The 25,113-nt window shown below is 42.3% G+C and overlaps 1 protein-coding gene across 1 annotated transcript in view; it reads left to right on the top strand.

Annotated features, from left to right (window-relative positions):
- The window catches only part of WDR19 (WD repeat domain 19), an 85,612-nt gene that overhangs the window by 20,402 nt on the left and 40,097 nt on the right, over window positions 1–25,113 (top strand). Inside the window, exons 6-15 of the mRNA XM_065404994.1 lie at window positions 710–882; window positions 973–1,087; window positions 1,946–2,052; window positions 2,543–2,665; window positions 7,438–7,587; window positions 8,315–8,462; window positions 17,388–17,592; window positions 18,393–18,552; window positions 23,815–23,925; window positions 24,297–24,406. Coding sequence (XP_065261066.1) covers window positions 710–882; window positions 973–1,087; window positions 1,946–2,052; window positions 2,543–2,665; window positions 7,438–7,587; window positions 8,315–8,462; window positions 17,388–17,592; window positions 18,393–18,552; window positions 23,815–23,925; window positions 24,297–24,406 — 1,402 coding nt within the window. The remainder of the gene's footprint in view (window positions 1–709; window positions 883–972; window positions 1,088–1,945; window positions 2,053–2,542; window positions 2,666–7,437; window positions 7,588–8,314; window positions 8,463–17,387; window positions 17,593–18,392; window positions 18,553–23,814; window positions 23,926–24,296; window positions 24,407–25,113) is intronic.

The raw sequence follows: 25,113 nt of genomic DNA, 5'->3' as shown, positions 1-25,113 counted from the left end.
TGGCTGAACAAGAAGTAGGACTGAGTGGACTTGTAGGCTCGGAAGTTTTACATTGTTTTGTGTTTGGGTGCAGTGATGTAACAAAAAAAAAATCTACATTTGTAAATTGCGCTTTCATGACACAGTACTTTGTATGAGGTGAATTGAAAAATACTATTTCTTTTATCAGAGAGGTAGCCGTGTTAGTCTGGATCTATAAAAAGCAACAGAGAGTCCTGTGGCACCTTTAAGATGTCTGACGAAGTGGGTATTCACCCACGAAAGCTTATGCTCCAATATATCTGTTAGTCTTAAAGGTGCCACAGGACTCTCTGTTGCTTTTTACTATTTCTTTTGTTTATCTTTTACAGTGCAAATATTTGTAATCAAGAATAATATACACTTTGATTTCAATTACAAGACAGAATACAATATATATGAAAATGTAGAAAAACATACAAAATATTTAATAAATTTCAATTCATATTCTATTGTTTAATAGTGCAATTAAAACTGTGATTAATCGCGATTAATTTTTTTAATTGCGATTAAATTTTTTGAGTTAATTGCGTGAGTTAACTGCGATTAATTGACAACCCTAGAAAAAATATTCTTAAGTAATGAAACCTTGACATGGTTGCATTTTAAAAACAATAGAATTGTTTGTGGATTTTACTGACAACCAAGTAGCTATTTTTGTTGTTCTTGTAAAAGCTTCTCAATATTTTAGGTCTAGATCACCTGGCTTGGACAGATGATGGGCAGTTGTTGGCAGTGTCTACACAAAGAGGCTCACTCCACGTCTTCTTGACAAAGCTTCCAATCCTTGGAGATGCTTGCGGCACACGGATTGCGTACCTCACTTCTCTTCTTGAAGTTACTGTGGCCAATCATGTTGAAGCAGTATGCTAGCCTATTAATTTTTCACTTAATTTAGATGTAACTTTTAAATAAGTAGTAACAATGAGAAAATTTGGTATGATTTTCTTATAGGAGCTACCAATCACAGTTTCTGTTGAAGTGGAGCCAAACTTTGTTGCTGTAGGTCTTTATCATTTGGCTGTAGGAATGAATAATCGTGCTTGGTTTTATGTACTTGGAGAGAATAGTAAGTATGACTGTAGTTCTCTTATTTTAAAGTATCTTATCATCCATTATCTGCTAAATATATGTCCATTTTATAAAACAGGTGTTTTGTTTAACTCTTCTAATATCCTACTTAGTGCAAGGTGTTGTTATTGTATAATCTCATGGGACACCAAAATTCAGGACTGCACATTGGATTCCCAGAATTTGGATTAGTACAAACAAGACATTATGGAGGCAATTAGAACAAAAATTCAGGATTCCCAGGGTTGGATGAAGCCTTTCATTCTTTGTCATCAGGTCAAACGCAGCTCATGCTGTTGTTGCCTGAAAGTCACTACCAACTGAAGGTTGTTTGGCTTATGTAAAATTAGTAGATGGTCTCAGTCCATATTGGCAGTCCTAGCAGAGAGGCCAAGACTGCATAAACATGGAGACTAAACTATTCTCAAATTCCTATAGGTGTTCCATCCAGAGTTTAGATGGATTGGTGGGGCAGAGTAGAAAAGCTTGTGCTATACCTGTTTTTTTTTTAGGCAGCAGACTTAAGTCTCAGTACTTGTCAATTCAAAATCTTTTATGAATAAAAAGATCACTCTAAAGGGAAAAAAGTCCAGCATTAGTCATAGATGGTCTAACCGTAGGTTAGTGAGGTTTCGTTGGGGAAAGGAGGGTCCCTTTTAACCCTTAGTAACATAAGGATGCAGCTGCTTTCTCATAGTCTCCCATGTTTCTGTCAAGAGTTCCTCCTACTTCTCCATCTTTTACTCTCCTGCCCTCTTAGATTATTATGAATTACTCAGGTAGGTAAGAAGAACAGAAAATGGACCATGCATAATTTATCTTTTTTTCCCCCTCCCTTCCCCTTTAAATTCTGTAGGTGTAAAAAAGCTTAAAGACATGGAGTATCTGGGGACAGTAACCAGTATATATCTTAATTCTGACTATGCTGCTGCACTCTTTGAGGGTAAAGTCCAGTTGCATATGGTAAGTATACAGAAGATTTTGAACTCTGAAAGGCCAGCTGAATTGAGGTGGCAATAGACTGAGGAAGAAATTGAGTCCTAATGGTAGTAAGATTGGTCTGAGTGGAAGTTAGGTGCTGAGTGGGTGAGGAGATGTAACTAACCGAGGTAAGAGTTAAAAACTTTCCAAAAAATTAGTTTAGTAGCAAACATGAGAACAACTGAGTTACAGGTGGCTTGCAGAAGTGTATATTCTGTCTTGAAGTGGCAGTGGATGAGAAGAAAGTGCTAGCTTATGAGGTGTTTAACAAGCTTTCTTTGGAAGTTCTGTATGGGGTCTTAGGGGAGCAGCTAGTGGTTTGTAAGTGGTACATATGAAAGGGCAAATCTGAGCTAGTTATAACAGCTAGGGTAATGCCTTAGTGTCTGCTTCATACAGACAAAATTCATTAATATCTTGCTGCTGGTGGTGGTGGTGGTGGTTTCAGTTTTGCTTATTCCTTATGCTTTAGATAGAAGGTGAAGGTTTGGATGCTCAGGAAGAACGAGAGACTCGACTTTTCCCAGCAGTGGATGATAAATGTCGAATCTTGTGCCATGCTCTTACTGGTGATTTCCTCATCTATGGTACAGATGTAAGTATATTGCTTGTCTCAAATTCTTCTTAGATTCAATAAGTTTCTGTTTTTGATTACTTGGACTATTTCTCTTCATACAATAGGCATAAAGTGTATGGTTCTGATATGCAGTGTACAAAGACTTACTTTGTATGCAAGCTATATTTTAGGGAAACAGAAACAAAATTTCAGCCAGCTTCCTTAATTATTTAGGCCTGCGTGTGATGCAGTTGCACTGGCACATTACAATGGTTCAGTTGGTTTTGGTTGATGCTCAGCTTCGTAACTGAAGGCCAAGTCCTGCTTTTATTGAAGTCATTGGCAAAACTGATATTGAATTTAATATTATTTATTTGTATTACAGTGGTGCCCAGGGGCATCTATCAAGGATTAGGTCCCCATTGTGCTGGGAACCTTACAGACCTGAAGGAAAAAGATAACCTAGATTATGAGGGACTATTATGTGACAACTGCATAGGAGTAGCATCCACCACATGCCATCCCCTTTACAAACATAAAGGCACAGATCCTGCCTCCAACAGCTCACAGTCTAAAAAGACATACAAACTGGAGGGATTAAAGGGTGCCCTCTGGGGCACCTGGGACTGGCCACTGTCAGAAGACAGGATACTGGGCTAGATGGACCTTTGGTCTGACCCAGTAGGGCCGTTCTTATGTTCCCAAAGTAATGATTAGCCACATCCTAACCTATAAAATGGTTTTTAGTTTGTTTGGCTTTGTTTGTAAATTGTCTGTATATCTAGAGTTGCGCCTCAACCTATTAATGAGATAGTTTCTTGTAGACATTGCTTCAGAAGTGTGTCTTCACAAGGTGTTACCCCCAAAAATCAGACTCGGGACTCTCCACAATGGCTTGCCTATATCAGTAAATCAATCATCAATTTGTCTGGTTTTAGTAGTGAAAGGAGGTGACCTGCCCTAGAGGAATTGCCACGGTTTTACCAGAGGTTTTTCCCTCTGAGCTTTGGAAAACTCCCCAGAACAGACTAACTCTGTTGACCTTTGAGAGTACACCGATACAGCCTTCTACTCCAAGGATTGACACTCAGGCAGTAAGCTTTGAAAATGAAAATATTCTTTATTTAATGTATCAATGTTCTCTGATAACAATAAATCTTAAAAGCATATATCAAGAAACAAACACAAATTCTATTAGCAAAAGTATGCACATCAAAGTACCCAATACCGTAGAACACCTCTACCCCGATATAACGCTGTCCTCGGGAGCCAAAAAATCTTACCGCGTTATAGGTGAAACTGCGTTATATCGAACTTGCTTTGATCCGCCGGAGTGCGCAGCCCTGCCCCCCCGGAGCACTGCTTTACTGCGTTATATCCGAATTCGTGTTATATTGGGTTGCGTTATATGGGGGTAGAGGTGTACCATGCAACTAGAAATATATTTAAGTGGTTACATTCTACTTGCAGTGATCAGTCACATGTAGGATGCTGACAGCATGTTCTTACTTAAATATTAAAACTGTATACATAGTAACAAACATATATACACAAACATCCAACTTTAGTATCTCAGGCATACAGACTCATATATCCTATTTTCTCCTTATACCATGGTCGTCATGCTTACTTCTCTGCAGTCTTCTTTCCCTCAGATCTGTCAAATGGTCCTTCTGTTCTGTCACAGCTACTTCTTAGCTGCTGCTGCTGTCATTGGTTCTCTGCTACTGCCTCTGTAACCCACACACCTCCTCGGTGTGGTGTTTTGTCCCATCTAGTGGCACCGAGGCCACTTAGAGAGAGAGAGATAAAATGAGTGTGCTCTACAGCCTTAGCTAGCAGCCAGATGGCTTTTAGCTCATGCAGTAGAGGCTCATGCACTAAGCTCCAGAGATCCCATGTTCAATCCCACCTCCTGATGACCAGGGTCTGTTGACATTACACCTCTGTGTGATTGCTTGGTCTGCCACAACAAACCCCTAGCCCTATTCTTCCCTTCTTTAGTGATTTCTGCTCTCTTCCTGCTTCTTCTGGCTTTTCCTGCTGACAAACTCTCTTCCTTCTGCTCTCGCACTCCAACAGTCTCTGAGAATGACAAACACACACACTCAAGCGTCTCAGTTTCTGCCTTATACACGCTTCTTGGCCTATTCTGATTGGTTACTTCCTCAGTCCTTCTCGTTAGCATACCTTTCCTCCAGTCATCTTTAAGCCTACTCTGATTGGTCCGTTCTTATAAACCAATCACAGCTGCTAAGTTCATCTGTCAGTTAATGCTGGACCTGGTTGAAATCCTGTGCCATGCTCAACTGACCCCTCCCTTCAAGTTTTGGAGTGATCTTTATCTCACCTCAGACTGCCTGTTTGATATAGGCTAAATTACTCCAAGACCACCCTGTTAGTTTCTCTGGCTGTGATTACCTGCGACCACCATCTTGTTATCCCTGGCTGTAACCTCTTAAAACTGTCTTTCTTAGTTATTAAACCCATATAACGATAAACAGTTATACATTTATATGCATCTTAACATTAGGATTCACTGTCAAGACTCCAATTTTTACTAATTTAAATAAGTTTAATTTCGATTCTTCAGCTAGTGATGGCAGGGCAATGTTCTTAATGCCTTATTCCTTACACAGAATAGAGCAGCTGAAAAATCTCTTGTATCAGAGGGATTTGAATGAAGAGAGGGTGGTGGCTTTGAGGATAAGCTCATGAAATACATTTCATATGTTGGGAGTGATGTGAAATGGAGTTCTGAGAAAGTTGTTTGTTAGTGGACATACAGTGTGTCAAGGCTGACATCATTGGTGGAGTGTAAGGAACGGAAGAAGCACCTTGGAAAATGAATGAAGTGGTGATAAACAGCCACACATCATTATCTGGGCTGGCATCAGGTATATGAAAACCAAAGGATGTGTTGGCACAACCCACAACTTCCTCACAATTTTTAATGTAAGTTTTTGAACAGAAGCTAAACTAGAATAACCAAGATGATCAGGCAGAGAGATGAGAGAAATTACAAGCAGTAGAAAGAAAAATTGTCTGGCACTTGTATGAATTGTTTTCTTTAGAAGATCATGCACAGTTGTTAGTACATTTTAAAACTGTCAGAAGAGCTTCTGTTCCTTTATTTTATAGTAGTGATATTATTTCCACTGTAAACCACAAAGTAAAGTAAATAATTTTCTTGTTCATTTTATCAAGGAAAAAGTTTTGAAAATGTACAACCTTTTGGCCAGTTAATGGTTCAGTAGCACATTCTGTTGCCCTGTAAAAGACCTTTGAGTGAGATGTTAGAGCTTCAGTATCCCATGGGCTCAAACCTTTGAAGTGATGATCACTTCCTGTGGGGTTTTGAATCCGTTCCACTGCTACTGATTTCAATGGAAGTTCAGGGCACAAAGTACTTCAAAGGATTGAGCCCTTAATTACTCTACATAAGATGATATGCTGGGTTTCCAAAGGAAAGGTAGTGTTTCAGTCTCCAACACCATCATTGGCTTAGTAACATAGTTAAAAGTTCATTAGTGATTTTTGCAATTAATTATTGGGCTTTTTGGTTATTTCATTTTTTAAAATTATTTTTTTAAGATGTTACTGATTTAATATAAGATACTGAATTCACAGCTGAACAATCGGGTGTGTAAGAGTTTTACAATTGGCTATTTTATATGATTTTAAAAATATCTTCTGTACATATAAGAGGAAAATGAAAAGAATCCCTAAAAGATTTCTCCATATTAAAATATAGCATTAATTAAATAACTAATTAATTCACTTTTTTGTCTAAGGTAGGTGCACAGATTCTAAGAGTGTCACACTTGCTATTTGGAGACAGAGACAAATTTGATAGTTCTGGATACTACATGCTAGGCCCTTTTCTCTAGAGCAGCATTTCTCAAACTGTGGGTCGGGACCCCAGAGTGGGTCGGGACCCCAGAGTGGGTCGGGACCCCGTTTTAAAGGGGTCACGTGGGCTGGTGTTAGACTTGCTGGGGCTGAAGGCAAAATCTGAGCCCCACCCACCAGGGCTGAAGCCCTCAAGCTTTGGCACCCGCCAGGATGGCAGGACTTGGGCTTTGGCCCCCTAGCCTGGGGTGGTGGGGCTCAGGCTTTGATCCCCCTTCTTAGGATTGTGTAATAATTGTTGTTGTCAGAAGGGGGTCACAGTGCAATGAAGTTTGAGAAACCCTGCTCTAGAGAGCCATCGAATTCTCCCTGCTTCCAGAACTGTGTAGAATGTAGCAGACCTTCATCTGCAGACCACAGGCATAGAGAAATCTCTCATTTTTTCGCCAAAACTTTTTCTAAACCCATATTCCACTTCTAGATGGTTTTTAATCAATTCGGCTCAGAATTCTAAATATTTGGGAGGGGGTAAATTTCTTTGAGTTGATTTTGCAGCTTTCCCTTGCTACAGGGCTGCATTGTGTGGGGGGAAATGCTCAGCCACGAGACCAGAGATAGTGTTTTTTCTGCTCTTCTGTTCTACCAGAGTATGTTGAAGAGTACTTTTGCCTCTTTGGCAACCAGGGGAACACATTCACACAAGAATCAAGGTTGCCTCAAAAAAACGCCCTAGATTCTCCTGCCATCTCCCCCAGAGCAGCTGCCAATGGGAAAAGAAGGCCAAAGAGACTGAAAATGCTCTTCCTTAAATACTCCTCACACTTAGCACTCGAACATAGGACAAACCAAAATGGAGTAACATTGGAGTGACTCCATCAAAAAGAATTACCTCAACATCGTTTACATTATAGTTACTTGTGTAGTACCAGTATGCTGATTGTTCTATTATTTATTATTAGACAGGTGTTATTCACTATTTCTACATTGAAGACTGGCAATACGTGAATGAATATCGGCATCCTGTCAGTGTGAGAAAAATCTATCCAGACCCCAATGGAACCAGATTGGTTTTCATTGATGACAAAAGTGATGGCTTTGTGTATTGCCCAGTAAGTCAATTCAGGACATTCATTCCACTTTACTTACAAGCAGAGTTCTCTGTAAGTTATTTCTACTGTATGGTGTGTTTTATGTATGGTGCCAGTTGGACTGATTTGGCACCAAAAAAAAAAGTGAGGTGGCAGAGGGAATAGCCTAGTGATAATATAGGGACATAGAACCGCCACACCAGATCAGACCAAGCTTGCCCGTGGGCAGAATTTCTTCTTAACCTCAGACAGTTGGTTTACGTACTGGTTATATCTGTTTATAATTACTTTATCTTTTCTAATGTTACTGTGTATTTTCTGATTATCCGTATTCATGTCTCATATTTTAAGCCTGTTATGCTCTTGGACTCAACACCTTTAGCAGAGAATTCCACAGGCAAATGTGTGTTGTGATTTAAAAATTTGTATTAGTTATAAATGTATTTCACTGTGTCCCCTAGTTCTTGTATTATAAGAAAGGCAAATAGGAGAACCCAATTTACTTCTTAGTAACCTTCATTATTTTTGTTATTCATCTCCTCTCTAAACTAAATAATTCTACTATTCCCAGTTTCAACACATATGAAAGTCTTTTCATGTCCTCAATAATTTTCATCGCCCATTTCTGGAGCACTTATTCCTTTTACATCTTTTTTTGAGATGGGTGACCAGAACTGATCACACTATTCAATGTGTCTCATTGGCTTTCTGCTTACTAAATAATTTTACATTACTTTTTTTTTTGTAGGTAAATGATGGTGTGCATGAGATCCCAAATTTTCCACCAACCATTAAAGGCATTCTGTGGGAAAATTGGCCAATAGATAAAGGTGTATTTGCTGCTTACGATGATGATAAAGTATATACTTACGTCTTCCATAAGGATACCATACAAGGTACTGTAAATACTTGAGTTAATCTTATTGGCTATCTGACATTTCATGGCAATTAAAGTTAGAACATGTTACACAATAATATTAAATATTGCCTTTTAATTTGTGTATTCATGTGAATTTGCTGCATGTGAATAATAGTACTGCTACTGGCAAGTATTGCCAGACACAGAGCAGGCAGATACTGTGCAAGTTTCTCCACACAGCTCCCACAAGGCATTTCAATCCTAACCTGCAGATTTCCTACTACTCTAGTCCATGGCCTTTAGCCTGCCAGTTGTGTTGAATATTTGTGAGAAATGTCTGCTGGGAACAGGATCACAAAACTCATGTTCAGTTTTAACCAGAATTTTAATCTAGGTCATCTAGTGCCGTGGTTCTCAACCAAGGGTACGTGTACTCCTGGGGGTACTCGGAGATCTTCCAGGGGTACATCAGCTCATCTAGATATTTGCCTAGTTTTACAACTGGCTACATTAAAAGCACTAGTGACGCCAGTACAAACTAAAATGTCATAAAATGACTTGTTTATACTGCTCTGCAATACACTGAAATGTAAGTACAATATTTATATTCCAATTGATGTATTTTATCATTATATGGTAAAAATGAGAAAGTAAGCAATTTTTCAGTAATAGTGTGCTGGAGAATTTAAAAGTAGTGTCTGTTAGTCCGTGCATGTGCCCTGACTCACCACCTGGTTTCATCTAAGGTGATAAAGAGTGGGGCAGACCAACCACGTCTCCAGTTCCTTCTCATTGCAACATGGTCTGGGTCAGAACTATTAGTGTCTTCCTGCATGTGACCCACTTTCAAAAGAACAAAGTTGTATATAGTTAGTTTTTTACTGATTTTTCACTCTCTTTTTTTCTTTCTGTTTTTAGATAGATGAGTAGTTTTTAGAGTAGAATAGATAGTTTGTGGGTTTGTTTTTTGGTAAACTTCCCCACCCCCACCCCCACCCATATCCAGACATGGGTTCTGCACTATACTGAAGATCCCAGGCTTTAAAATCTGCGCCTTCTACCTTGCATTCCTTCTCGGTCAGCGATGAACATCAACCCTGCCTCTACTGCTTGGGAGAAGGCCACATCATAGAATTGTAGGACTGGAAACGACCTCTTGAGGTCATCTAGTCCAGTCCCCTGTACTCATGGCAGGACTAAGTATTATCTAGACCATCCCTGACAGGTGTTTGTATAACCTGCTCTTAAAAATCTCCAGTGATGGAGATTCCACAGCCTCCTTGGGCAATTTATTCCAGTGCTTAACTACTCTGACAGTTAGGAAGTTTTTCCTAATGTACAACCTAAACCGCCCTTACTGCAGTTTAAGCCCATTGCTTCTTGTCCTGTCCTCCGAGGTTAAGGAGAACAATTTTTCTCCCTCCTCCTTTTAACAATCTTTTATGTACTTGAAAACTGTTATCATGTCCCTTCTCAGTCTTCCCTTCTACAGACTAAACAACCCAATTTTTTCAATCTTCCCTCATACATCATGTTTTCTAGACCTTTAATCATTTTTGTTGCTCTTCTGTGGACTTTCTCCAATTTGTTCACATCTTTCCTGAAATGTGATGCCCAAAACTGGACACAGTACTCCAGTTGAAACCTAATCAGTGCTGAGTAGAGTGGAAGAATTACTTTTTGTCTTCCTTACCACACTCCGGCTAATACACCTCAGAATGATGTTTGCTTTTTTTGCAACAGTGTGATGTTGTTGACTAAAATTTAGCTTGTGATCCACTATGACCCCCAGATTACTTTCTGCAATACTCCTTCCTAGGCAGTCATTTCCCATTTTATGTGAGCGCAACTGATTGTTCCTTCATAAGTGGAATACTTTTCATTTGTCCTTATTGAATTTCATCTTATTTACTTGAGACCATTTCTCCAGTTTGTCCAGTTCATTTTTAATTTTAATCCTATCCTCCAAAGCACTTGCAAACTCTACCAGCTTGGTATCATCCGCAAATTTTATAAGTATACTCTCTATGCCATTATCTAAATCATTGATGAAGATACTGAACAGAACCAGACCCAGAACTGATCCCCGTGGGACCCCACTCATTATGCCCTTCCAGCTTGACACTGAACCACTGATTACTCTCTATGTACGGTTTTCCAACCAGTTATGCACCCACCTTATAATAGCTTCATCTAGGTAGTATTTCCCGAGTTTTTTTATGAGAAGGTCATGTGAGATGGTATCAAAAGCCTTACTAAAGTCAAGAAATACCACTTCCCCCATATCCGCAAGGCTTATTACCCTGTCATAGAAAGCTATTAGGTTGGTTTGACACAATTTGTTCTTGACAAATTCATGCTGATGGTTACTTATCACCTTATTATCTTCTAGGTGTTTGCAAATTAATTGCTTAATTATTTGCTCCATTATCTTTCCAGGTACAGAAGTTAAGCTGACTGGTCTGTAATTCCCCAGGTTGTCGTTATTTCTCTGTTTATAGATTGGCACTATATTTGCCCTTTTTCCAGTCCTCTAGACTCCTACCATGACATCACCCTTGTTTTTTACCCCTTTTATCCTTATCCAGAGACTTTCAACAAGTCCGTCTCCTATTTCCATTTCAACCTCAGTCCAAGTGTATACATTTTTAATATATAAGGCAACACTACCTCCCTTTTTTCCCTGCCTGTTCTTTCTAAGCAAGCTGTACCCTTCTATACCAATATTCCAGTCATGCGTATTATCCTATCAGATCTCTGTGATGCTAACTATGTCATAGTTGTGTTTAACAACTAGCATTTCAAGTTCTTCCTGCTTATACCCCATTCTACTTGCTTTAGTATACACATGTAAGATACTGATTTGGTTTCCACCCATGTTCTCTCTTGTCTTTCCCTTGTCCCTGCTATAACAGCCCATGCTCCCCCAGATTCCAAACCATCTCCCAGGTATCCATGTGTTTGACATCAAGGTTGTAATTAGTTGTTTTTTATGGGTCCCTATTATTCTGTCAGAAGCAATTTATTTTGCCTACTTCCCCTTTTCCTCCTAGACAGAGTGCCCAAAAGCACTTCCCCTACAGTTTTTATAGGAACATGTTAGCTGCTGGTCAAAGTCTCAGTGACTTTTCATTTCTTATTGGTTTAGAAATCACAAATTAAAGGCCCAGAGACTGTTAGCCTAGCAGAGTACAGGATATGGGCCACGGTCTCTAGGACATGTGGAGGGTGGGGAGGGAGAAGACTGAGTTTTCAGTATTTTTCTGGTAAGTAAAGTTTTTTTTTTTTTCCCTTTTGATACTCCTTATGGATGTGCAAATGTACATTCTGTAGTATCTACCTTACTGAGTTGGGGTGTTTGTGACTGTGCTAAATATATTAATAAACTGTGTGGATTTACCACAGCTCCTAGAGTTTTCACCAAGGTTTTCTCCATTGTAGCAACCCAAATCAGGAGTTATGGGGTCCTCATATTCCCATATCTCAATGACTGGCTTCTGGCAGCACGGTCCAGACATGAAGCCCAGGTTTTAACCTCCATGTTGTTCATCCTCCTTTGTTCTCTTTGGGTCAATATCAATGCCAAAAATCAACCTTAAACCCAGTGCAATGCCTAGACTTTTTAGGGCCACTATCAACTCAGTCTCTGCATAAGCCTACCTACCAAGAACTCATAACTCATGTAGTCAACAGTCCTTCAGTCACAGCCAGGACTTTCCTATCCTTCCTGGGACACATGGCCTCATGCACATAAATCTGCATCTTCGCTGCCTCCAGATGTGGCTCCAGTTGGTTTACTCACCCAACCATCATGCCATGGACCGCGTGCTCACAGTCCTCCCCCACACACTCACGCATGGTAATCTCATTCCTCCACTGGTAGAGGGAACACGTAGGGGTTCCCTTCCCACCCTCACTTCCTGCACAAGACAGTTATCACTGATACATCCCTTGTAGGCTGGGGAGCGCACATGGGTGAACAAATGACACAGGAAACATGGACTCTTTGGGAGTCCAGAATGCACATCAACATTCTGGAGCTCTGAGCTGTAAGGATGGCATGTCAGGCCTTTCTCCTGCTCATCCGTTCCCATCAAATTCTCATAATGTTGGACAACACCATGACTCTTTGCAACAAACGGGGGCACAAGGTCGATGACTCTCTGCTCCGAAGCAGTCACCCTTTGGAACTGGTGCATCACCCACCAGATCATGTTATCTGCAGCCTATCTCCCAGGGACACACAATGTGATTGCAGACTTTTCTCAGCACACAGTTCATGATTGACCACGAGTGGGAATTCCATGACACCATGGTACAGGACATCTTTGACAAGTGGGGAACTCTGACCAGAGACCTCTTCACATCCCCAGTGAATAGAGAATGCAGCACATATTGCTCCAGAGGAGGTCTGAGGCTCTCAGAGCGATGCTCTCATCATCTCCTTGTCAGACCAACTCAATTACGCCTTCCCTCCTCTCTAACTCCTACCATGAGTACTACACAAGTTCAGACAAGACAGAGCGACAGTGATCCTGATCATCCCTTCCTGGCCCAGACAGTTTTGTTTTCCCAACCTCCTTCTTATGTCTACCTGTCCCCCAATTCCCATCCCTGCTTTCTCCGATCTCCTGACGCAGCACAACGGCGGCATCAGCCATCCCAATCCACATGCATTTCACCTCAGAGCAGGGTATTTGGATGGGCATATTCTCTAGAAGGGGTGTGTTCAGTGATGAGCTCCCAAAATCCTAAGAACCAGTTCCCTACCGGATCCTCAGCGGCACTTCGGCTGCAGGGGGATCTTCACTCGCTCCGGGTTTTCAGCGGCATTTCGGCAGCAGGTCCTTCACCCGGAGCGAGTGAAGGACCCGCCGCCGAAGTGCCACCAGGGAACCGCGCAGTGAGTACAGTACAAGCCCCACGTGCCTGTCTCCCCCCAACCCACGTCCTGCCCCCGACTGCCCCCTTTAGAACCCGCAAGTTTCTTCTCCCTTACCGGGGTAGCAGCAGCAGCCCGGGGCTCCGGAAGTTATTTAAAGGGCTGGGGCTCCCCTGCTTCTACTGCCCCGGCCCTTTCAATAGCTGACGGAGCCCTGGGGAAGCGGTGGGGCTCCAGCAGCTATTGAAAGGACCGGGGCGCAGAGGCAGCTAGAGTCAAGGGCCCTGTAAATAGCCCCTGGAGCCCCCCGCTACACCAGGGCTCTGGGGGCTATTTAAAGGGCCCGCGGCTCCCCTGCTTCTACCGCCCCGGTCCTTTAAATAGCTGCCGGAGCCCTGGAGTAGTAGCGGGGCTTTGTCAGCTATTTAAAGGGCCGGGGCGGTAGAAGCAGCGGAAGCCCCGGACTTTTTAAATAGCCCCCAGAGCCCTGCAGCTGCTACCCAAGGGCTCCAGCAGTGGGGCTCTGGTGGCAATTTAAAGGGCCTGGGGCTCCAGCCCCTGCTGGGAGCCCCAGGCCCTTTAAATTGCCCCCTGGGGAAGCCGAGCCACCCTGGTACGGCGTACCAGCTTACTTTCACCTCTGCCCCACCCAACTCGCCCCGCTTCCTGTCCCCTGACTGCCCCGACCCCATCCACCACCACCTCGACAGACTCCCCGGAACTCCCACGCCTACCCAACCCCCCCGTTCTCCATCCCCTGACCGCCCCACCAGAATCTCCGCCCCCTCCAACCGCTCCCTACTCCTTATCCAACCCCTCCTCCCAGCCCCGGCCCGGCCCCCTTACCATGCTGCTGTGTATGGATGCTGCGCTGCTGCTGGAGCTCGCAGCCCCACCCCCTCAAAGCGGCAGGAGCTACAGAGCTGCCCAGGAGCGGTCCAGAGTGCTGGCGGCGCACTAGGGCTCTGCGGGGGAGGGGCCGGGGAAGTCTCCCCAGCTGGGAGCTCAGGCAGGCAGGGCAGGACGGTCCCGTGGGCCGGAGTTTGCCCACCCACCCGCCCCTTTAGCAACCGGCTTCTAAATTTAACAACCGGTTCTTGCGAACCGGTGCGAACCGGCTCCAGCTCACCACTGGGTGTGTTCATAAGACGTGCAAAACATTCTCTCCAGCAGCAGGAAGGAATCCCCTAGGAGTTGTTGCTGAGCCAAGTGGAAATGCTTTGCCTCCTGGGCAGAGTGCAAGGGATTACCCACCTCCAGAACTACCTACTATCCTTGAAGTCATCAGGGCTCGCCCTCACTCTCTTAAGGTCCACCTAGCAGCAATTAGCGCCTTTCACCCCCCTGTGGAAGAACACTCTGTCTTTACCCACCATTGACTGCTAGGTTTTGGAAAGGTCTCATCAGAACCTTCCCACCTGTACAACCCATCACTCCCGAGTGGGACCTCAACCTGGTTTTATCCATACTAACGAAACCGCCCTTTGAACTGCTGGCATCATGTTCTATGTCCCTCTCCATGAAGGTCACCTTCCTCATTGCTGTCACTTCAGCAAGAAGGGTCAGTGAGCTTGGGGCCATGATGGCGAACCTTCCTTTCATGATTTTCTATAAAGATAAAGTCTCCTTACATCTGCATCCCAAAATTTTGCCAATGGGTCATTTCCCAGTTTCACGTTAATCAATCCATTCACTTACCTGCTTTCTTCCTGAAACCACATAACTCTGAAGAGGAACTGCAACTCCACTCCCTCGATGTCCATTGGGCCTTGGCCTTCTACCTACAGAGGCCAAGACCAATCAGGAAACCCCCCAGATTGATTGTTGCAATAGCTGAAACAGTTAAGAGGCAGGCAATCTCTACACAGCTAATTTCTAAGTGGATTTCGGGATGCATTACACTATGATATCAATTATCTGTCCTCCCACTACTCTCAGGGGTGTAAGCCATTCTATGAGAGCCCAGGCTTCAACCATGGCCTGCCTCCACCATGTGCTGCTTTCGGATATATGTAGAGCAGCCACATGGAATTCAGTACACATCTTTGCTGCACATTACGCCTTGGTGAAGGACTCAGTGACGGATGCCTCCCTCGGGGCATGGCTGTCCTCTGCTTATCTCTTCCATCTGCATCTTCGCACACTCCTCTGACTTAGGTACCACTTGTTAGTCACCCTCAATGGAATACAATAGGGCCTATCACTCGAAGAAGAAGAAGAGGAGTTTACTGACCTGTAACTGGAGGTTCTTTGAAATGCGTGGCCCCTATCTCTATTCCACTTCCCACCCTCCTTGCCTTCTGCTGCAGATCTGCTGGATTTGCAGTGGAAAAGGAACTGGAGTTGCCTGTCCCGCCCTTTATCTCTTCAGAAAAAAACATGAGACGAGTCAGGGCGCATGTGCAGACCGATGGACACTACTTTCTAATTCTCCACTCCAGACCCATGGTGTGCATGTGTAAACCGTCAGTGGAATACAGATAGGGATCACACATCTCGAAGAACCTCCAGTAACAGGTAACCTCCTCTTTTCTGTCTTACTATCTATCCCTTTCCTAATGATTCCTAATATTCGGTTAGCTTTTTTGACTGCCACTGCACATTGAGTGGCTGTTTTCAGAGAACTATCCACAATGACACCAAGATCTCTTTCTTGAATGGTAACAGCTAATTTAGACCCCAACATTTTGTATGTAGAATTGAGTGTTTTGCAATATGCATTACTTCACACTTATCAACATTGAATTTCATTTGCTGTTTTGTTGCCCAGTCACCCAGATTAATTAGATCCCTTTTTAACTCTTCGCAGTCAGTTTTGGAGTTAACTATGCTGAGAAATTTGGTATTGTCTGCAAAGTGTGCCACATCACTGTTTACTCCTTTTTCCAGATCATTTATGAATATGTTGAACAGCACAGGTCCCCATACAGATCTTTCAGGTACCCCACTATTTACCCCCTCCACTGTGAAAATAGACCATTCCTACATTTTGTTTCCTGTATCTAACCAGTTACTGATTCATGAGAGAACCGTACCTCTTATCCCATTATAGTTTATTTTGCTTAAGAGCCTTTAGGAGCTTAAGTTTAAGCTTAAGAGCTTGAGGTTTGGGACCTAGATAAAGGCTTTCTGAAAGTCCAAGTATACTATATCGACTGGATCACCCTTGTCAACACACTTGTTGACACCCTCAAAGAATTCTAATAGATTGGTGAGGCATGATTTTCCTTTACAAAAGCTATGATGATTCTTCCCCAACATATTGTGTTAATCTATGTATCTGATAATTCTGTTCTTTACTATAGTTTCAACCAATTTGCCTGATGCTGAAGTTAGGCTTACCAGCCTGTAATTGCTAGGAGCCTTTTTTGAAAATTTGCATTGTATTAGCTATCCTCCAGTCATCTGTTACAGAGACTAATTTAAGCAATAGATTACATACCATAGTTAGTAGTTCTGCAATTTCATATTTTTGAGTTCCTTCATAACTTTTGGGTGAATACTGTCTGGTCCTAGTGACGTATTACTGTTTAATTTATCAATTTGTTTCAAAACCACCTCTATTGACATTTCAGTCTGGGACAGTTCCTCAGACTTGTCACTTAACAAGAATGGCTCAGGTGTGGGAATCTCCCTCACATCCTCTGCAGTGAAGACCAATGCAATGAATTCATATAGGTTCTCTGCAGCGGACTTGTCTTTCTTGAATGGTCCTTTAGCACCTCTGTCATCCACTGATCGTTTGGCAGGCTTCCTGCTTCTGAAGTACTTTAAAAAAAATTGCTGTTTTTGTGTCTTTTGCTAGTTGTTCTTCAAATTCTTTTTTGGTATATACTTTGACACTTGGTACATACAGTAGATGATGAATGTCAAACAGGAGACCTTTAATTAGTCAGACTGGTCCAGGTATAGTGCTGCTGCTATGCCAAAGGATAAAAGAACAAAGCTGTTGGCATTTTTAGAATAAGATTCCTTCACTCTTACATTTCTTAACTGTTCACAACTGCAACTGGTTGCTAAACATGTCATAATGTAGGAGCATTTTAAATAACTTTTTTTTTTTCTGATCTCGTAATACAGGGTCCAAAGTTATTTTGGCAGGTGGCACCAAGGTTCCCTTTTCCCATAAACCATTGCTTTTGTATAATGGAGAATTAACCTGTCAGACTCAGAGTGGGAAAACAAACAATATCTATCTTAGTACTCATAGTTTCCTTGGCATTTTGAAAGACACCGGATTTAATGAGCTGAAACAAATACTTACTCAGACTTTAATGCTGAAAAGGTAGGTCTGCCTTTTAATTACACCTCTACCCCCAATATATAATGTGACCCGATATAACGCTAATTCGGATATAAAGCGGTAAAGCAGTGCTCTGGGGGGGGCGGGGCTGCACACTCCGATGGATCAAAGCAAGTTCGATATAACGCGGTTTCACCTATAACGCAGTAAGATTTTTTGGCTCCCGAGGACAGCGTTATATCGAGGTAGAGGTGTATATTGGGTTAATCATTTCCTTCTGTGATTGAAGCACACAGTACAGCATACATTGGTGTTCAAAAAATCTCTTGCTGAATATCGATAAAATTATATTGAACCATCATTCCGTATAAGTGCTTAGTCTGTCTGGGTAGCCAAGTAACAAATGACCCAATGATGCTTTTTCTCACTGTAAAGTAAGAGCTACAGTAATTTATTCAAGAGTATTCTGGGCTGCATGATAGCTTCTGCCTCAAAACTCGCTGAAAGTGCATGCCACCCACTCCTTCCATTCTAAGGGAGCAAAAAACAGTACAATGGGAGGGTGTAGTGCAAGGTGAGAAGTAAGCCAGGGAAAGAAAGTATGTTTTTGAAGGAGAAAGGTGGGGCAATTTGGTATAAACTGCAAGCCGGTGTATTCATGTGGCCCTGCTTTTTCCTGTAAGAGGGCTCCTAGCAATTTCCCCAAAACCTAGAAATTAGTCAGTCCCCAGTTTCCCTCTGCTTTGAGGTTAACTAGTTTTTGAGGTTTAAGAGAAAATGTTCTAAGAAAATACACATTGAATGCAACTGTTTGTTTTAGTTTTGTTTTTCACCCTGCATAGGTTTTCTGAAGCATGGGAGGTATGCAAACTTCTGAATGATCAATCTGGTTGGAATGAGCTGGCCAGAGCTTGCCTACATCACATGGAATTGGAGTTTGCAATACGTGTTTATCGGACAGTTGGAAATGTTGGGATGGTGATGTCACTAGAACAAATAAAGGTAACATTTAAAAGTAATTACCAAGCATTTTTGTAAAAAGATTAAGATTTAAATGCACTTTTAAGATTGCTGGAATTCTGGTGTTGTGTGTTTATATTGAAGAAGAATTATTTTAGAGGTGTCAGTATCTTAGAGGGAGAGGAAGAGTATGTATTGAGAAACCAGAGCCATCTCTAAACAGCTTGCATATTCTGAAATGTGTTAGTTACTGGAATCCCTCCTTAATTAGTTGATTTGCATTCAGCACTGTAGTACTGCATGTACTGTACATATACTGTGGTATGTAACCTATCATTTAAATCAGCTTCTGTACCAGATGACTGGAGGATAGCTAATGTGACGCCAATTTTTTAAAAAGGCTCCAGAGGTGATCCTACTAATTACAGGCTGATAAGCATAACTCAGTTTGTTGGGGAAGAGTCAACATGTTTTTTGTAAAGGGAAATCGTGCCTCACCAATGTACTAGAATTCTTTGAGGGGGTCAACAAGCATGTGGACAAGGGTGATCCAGGGGATATAATGTACACCTCTACCTCGATATAACGCTGTCCTCGGGAGCCAAAAAAACTTACCGCGTTATAGGTGAAACCGCCTTATATTGAACTTGCTTTGATCCACCGGCGTGCGCAGCCCCGCCCCCCCAGAGCACTGCTTTACAGCGTTAATCCAAATTCGTGTTATATCGGGTCGCGTTATATCGAGGTAGCGGTGTACTTAGATTTTCAGAAAGCCTTTGACGAGGTCCCTCACCAAAGGCTCTTAAGCAAAGTAAGCTGTCATGAGATAAGAGGGAAGATGCTCTTATGGATTAGTACCTAGTTAAAAGATAGAAAACAAAGGATAGGAATAAATGGTCAGGTTTCAGACTGGAGAGAGGTAAATGGTGGTGTTCCCCACAGGGGTCTGAACTGGGACCAGTCCTATTCAACATATTCATAAATGATCAGGAAAAAGGGGTAAACAATGAGGTGGCAAAATTTGCAGATGATACAAAACTACTCAAGGTAGTTAAGGCCAAAGCAGACTGCAAAGAGTTACAAAGAGATCTCACAAAACTGGGTGACTTGGCAACAAAATGGTAGATGAAATTCAATGTTGATAAACGCAAAGTAATGCACATTGGAAAACACAATCCCTCCCAACTATACATATAAAATGATGGGATCTAAATTAGCTGTTACCACTCAAGAAAGAGATCTTGGTGTCATTGTGGATAGTTATCTGAAAATATCTGTTCAATGTGCAGCAGCAGTCAATGTTAGGAACCATTAGGAAAGGATTAGATAAGAAGATAGAAAATATCATATTGACTCTATATATAAATCTATGGTACACCCACATCTTGAATATTGTGTGCAGATCTGATCGCCCATCTCAAAAACGATATTAGAATTGGATAAAATACAGAAAAGAGCAATAAAAATGATAGGGGGGATGAACGGCTTCCATATGAGGAGAGATTAATAAGACTGGGACTTTTCTGCTTAGAAGAGAGACGACTAAGGCGGGATATGATTGAGGTCTATAAAATCATGCCTGGTGTGGAGAAAGTAAATAAGGAAGTGTTATTTACTCCTCCTCATAACACAAGAACTAGGGGACACCAATTAAATTAATAGGCAGCAGATTTAAAACAAACAGAAGGAAGTATTTCTTCACACAACACACAGTCAACCTGTGGAACTCTTTGCCAGAGGATGTTGTGAACAGGGGCGGCTCCAGGCACCAGCGCACCAAGCGTGTGCCTGGGGCGGCAAGCTGCGGGGGGCGGCCTGCCGGTCGCCGTGAGGGCGGCAGTCAGGCTGCCTTCGGCGGCGTGCCTGCGGGAGGTCCGCCGGTACCGCAGCTTCAGCAGCAATTCAGCGGCAGGTCGCCAAAGGCACAGGACCGGCAGACCTCCCGCAGGCATGCCGCCGAATCTGCGTTACCAGCGGACCTCCCGCAGGCGTGCCGCCAAAGGCTGCCTGACTGCTGTGCTTGGGGCGGCAAAATACATAGAGCCGCCCCTAGTTGTGAAGGCCAAGACTATAACAGGATTCAAAAAAGAACTAGACAAGTTCATGGAGGATAGGTCCATCAAGGGTTATTAGCCAGGATGGGCAGGGATGGTGTCCCTAGCTTCTGTTTGTCAGAAGCTGGGAATGGACAACGGGATGGATCACTTGATAATTACCTGTTCTGTTCATTCCCTCTGAAGCTCCTGGCATTGGCCACTGTCGGAAGACAGGATACTGGGCTCGATGGACCATTGGTCTGACTCACTATGGCCATTCTTATGTTTTTGTGTAATTTTTAAAAATGTGTTATTTACTCCTCATAACACAAGATCTAGGGGTTACCCTATGGGTTGTGGCAGTTCCTGAGAAACGGTATTATGTTTCTAGAAATAAGTAGAAGACAGGACAAAGCTGATTTTGAAACTTTGGCATGGTTGAAATGGCACTTACTTGCAAAGCACCTGTGAGTTACACATTTTGGAAGCGTTAGAAATTACCAAATTCTTTTGGCCTTTGTCTCTAACACAGACAATTCCAACACTGTTTGAATACTAAAATTTCTATTAAGTTTGTTTTTTAAAAGGTGAGCTACAAGAGCTTTTAAAGATTTTATGAGCCCACCAAGAAATTCTGCATTTTGCTTCTGCTTTCTCCTCATATTTCAAAATCCTAAGGCTATGTTATGATCTCATTTGGAGTAACTGCTGAAATAAGTGGAGTCTCTCTGGGTTGACAATGGTGTAACTAAAATCAGAATTTGGCAAATGGGTTGTGTATGTGTTAAAGATTGTTCCTGGTTTTCATGCTTCCCAGATATTCATGTTTGTTGTCAGTTTGTCCATCTCACGGGTCAGAGTCCTTATAAAGGCTTTATTTCAAAACCTTACTTTTATAATTTTTCTGTTTGGTTTTCTTAATATAACATATATAACATTAATGTCATTATTTCATTTTTTGTCCATGAAGTCACAATAAAATATTTCCATCTATTAAACACTTGTGCTCTGTTTACTACTTTTCAATGCTTTGTTGATGCTTTGCTTTTGCACATTCTGTATGTAAATGGTATATAATAATTTTGATTACTAGATTTCTAAATGTACAAGTAGTATTTATAATGTGTGTAATGTGTGGGAGTTCATATTACTTTTAGAAACTAAACTTTTGCATTTCTAGCTTTTTTGTGTTCAAGTAAGTAACCTTAATAAGTTGCATTAACGTGGGTTTTTTAATCCAAAATTAATAAAACAATATGTGTATACATAGTAATATATATTTGAAGAAAACAAAGCAGAAAATTGGAGCTTTTTATGTTTTCATTTTTCTCATTCCTTTGTTTTTTCCATTAGATTTGTATACTGTTCAAATATATAATTAATATAGTTACAACAATGTGTCTACTCATACAGTATAGATTTTACAGAGACAATCAAGACATTCAGAATGAAGCATTTTTATTATAGTTTTTTTGATAAATGTTCATGATTGTTACATTGTAACTAAGATCAATAATTTGCAATAGTGCATCTTAAAAATGCATATTAAAACAGGAAATGTTAGACTGTTCTATTGCAAATCGCTGATATTTACTCCTGGGGGAATTCTGCGCCATTGCACAGTGCAGAATTTCCTTTCCCCTACAGAAATGGGCTGTAGTGCTGCTAGTTGTCACTGGGTGCTGCTGGACTCAGCAGAGCCCAGCTCATACATAGAAGACACTGCTGGGGGGAGGAGGAGGGAGCTAGAAGGTTCCTGGCAGCTGCAGTTCCCAGCATGCCCTGAGGCAAGGAGAGGGCGGCAGGCAGGAAACTCAATGCAAGCCTGGGACTGATCATCAGGCTGTTTCTCCCTCTGGATCCCTGGGCTCGGGGGAGGGGGGAAAGAGGGCGGGTATCTTGCCCGTGGGGGCCCCGCAGCTGGGCTCTGGGTGGGTGTGGGTATCTGGGCAAGGGGATGCGGGTATCTTGCCCGTGGGGGCCCCGCAGTTGGGCTCTGGGGCAGAGAGGGTTCAGGTGTATTGGCTGGGGGTGGGGGGCACGGCTGGGCTTTGTGGGGAGGGGTTGCGGGTGTCTGGCACCCTGACGGGGCTCTGGGGAGGGGGCAGAGAAACAGGATCTGGGTTGTCATAGGTGTTTCTTTAACTCTCTCTACTCCTGGGGGAAATTTTGTGTTTATATTGTTACAGACATACTTGCTGACAGGTATTTTGAAACCAATTTCCAAAATAATTGAAATTGGTGCGATTATGTAGTGCAGGAATCGGCAACTTTTGGCACACGGCTCGCCAGGGTAAGCACCCTGGCGGGCTGGGCTGGTTTGTTTACCTGGCGCATCCGCAGGTTCGGCTGATCGCTGCTCCGACTAGCTGCGGTTCGCTGCTCCAGGCCAATGGGGATGGCAGGAAGCGGCGGCCAGCACATCCCTCGGCCCGCGCCGCTTCCCGCAGCCCCCATTGGCCTGGAGCGGTGAACCGCAGCCAGTGGGGAGCTGTGATCGGCCGAACCTGAGGACGTGGCAGGTAAACAAACCGGCCCGGCCCGCCAGGGTGCTTACCCTGGCGAACCGCGTGCCAAAGGTTGCCGATCCCTGATGTAGTGTTATTTTGACACATAAAATTTGCAGAATTTTGCAGTATTTTAAAATATTGTGTGCAAAATTTTTTATTTTTGGCGCAGAATTTTTAATTTTTTGGTGCAGAATGCCTCTAGGAGGAATATGATATTGGACAGTTTTAATGGTAATGGCATTCAAACATTTTCTCATTTAAAAACAATTGAAAAAATGTGTCACTTTGAATGCCTTGGCTGTTTTTGTGAAATGCCAAAACCTTAATAAAAAAAAAAAAAAATTCTGATTTGTGTAAGTACGGGTATCCATTTCTGCAACTCTTACTTACATGAGGAGTCCCATTAGCTTTATTGGAACTGTTCGAATGAGGGCTTTCAAACCGGGCCCTTGGATTTTGCTGACTGCCGTGTATTGGGGTAGAATCTGCCCTTTCCTATTTGATGGCATCCCTTACATGTACGTTGAGAAATGTCCCATTTCTTGTGTAATGAGAGAGGTTTTAACAAATTATGTAACTGTGCATATCATACAGCAAAAGTGTGTGCCATGTTTTTTCTAGGTGACAAGTGTGACACATGCATAGACATGACCTGGCAGATGGATCTGTAGAATCTTTTAAAAATTAGTAATAGATGACACAGTTTGTAATAGAGTCATCTTCTGGACAGTTGTAGCACTCGGTATTTTTATTTACAGGGAATAGAAGACCACAACCTTTTAGCCGGACATCTTGCCATGTTTACTAATGACTTTAATCTGGCTCAGGATTTATATCTGGCATCCACCTGTCCTGTTGCTGCACTTGAGGTACCCAGTTAAGTTGCCTAAAACGTTGTCAGATGTTAATTGTTTTTCTTGCCAACCTAATATACACTACCACCTGATTATTTTACCTGGTGATAATTCTGCTCAGTTTTGTAGTATTTCTAAACATTTTGAGCCATAATGATATGGGTCTGTCAATTGCTTAAGATAAGTATGTATTATGCCTCTTATTACAATATCACCTTCTTGCTATCATCTGTCTCAAACTTTCTGTTGAATCCAGCCAAGATTCTAACATTGATAATTGTATTCATAATACTAGAAAATAATATAATGATTCAGTATTTGATGCTTACATCAGAAAATTGTTTCCCCCCCAAAAGCTGACTTCAAAGAATTTCTTTTGGTAACAGATGAGAAGAGATTTGCAGCACTGGGACAGCGCACTGCAACTGGCTAAGCGTTTGGCCCCAGGCCAGATCCCATTCATATCAAAGGAGTATGCTATGCAGCTTGAATTCACGTATGTTCTCCTGTAAAAATGTAGTATTGTAATATTGAACTAGTACTCCTACTAAGTAGAAAAATATTAGTGATATCCTGAAAGCATTTCCACAAAGATCTTGATTTGTTTGAGCCACTCCAGCTCATTGCAGTGCTATACAGAATCCCTGAGAGGTCCTGCAGCTGCTGTACCAGGGAAATTGGGAGTATCCACAGAAAACTACTCTGGAGACATGGTTCACAAAAATAGCTGCTCATGATCGATTTAAGTGCCCAAAAAGGCAAAAAATGAAGTGCACACCAACCGGCAAACTTCCCAATGCAAACAAAGTAGACTGTTAACCAGAGGTTTAGTTGCAGAGCAGTGTCAGCTTGGAGTAGCTTTCTCCTTCCTGCCATCTTTTATCTCCACTGTTGAGAGTGGAAGACAGCCTGGTATTTAAATGCCCATGCCTCTCCTTCCCAGGTCACGCTGGGTCATCCCATCTCCTGTATATTTGTGAAAAAGGAGAGCCAGACTTCCAGGTCAGCAGTCCCTGGTAGAGAGAAGGAGTCTACCCTACTCCCCTTGTCTTTTAAACCTAACTATATAGCTGCCCCTACCAGGTTGATATCCTGTTCCCTTTGGCTGCCAAATCAAGGTAGGGGATCATGGCTGCTTCAAGTATGTTCCCGTGAGCAGCCACTGAAGCAGGCTTAATCTGGTAAAGCAAGTGAGATTTATGG

Source organism: Emys orbicularis, chromosome 5, assembly GCF_028017835.1.
Source record: "Emys orbicularis isolate rEmyOrb1 chromosome 5, rEmyOrb1.hap1, whole genome shotgun sequence".
NCBI classification, from domain to species: domain Eukaryota; kingdom Metazoa; phylum Chordata; order Testudines; family Emydidae; genus Emys; species Emys orbicularis.
This window is presented reverse-complemented; position numbering and strand designations above follow the sequence as displayed.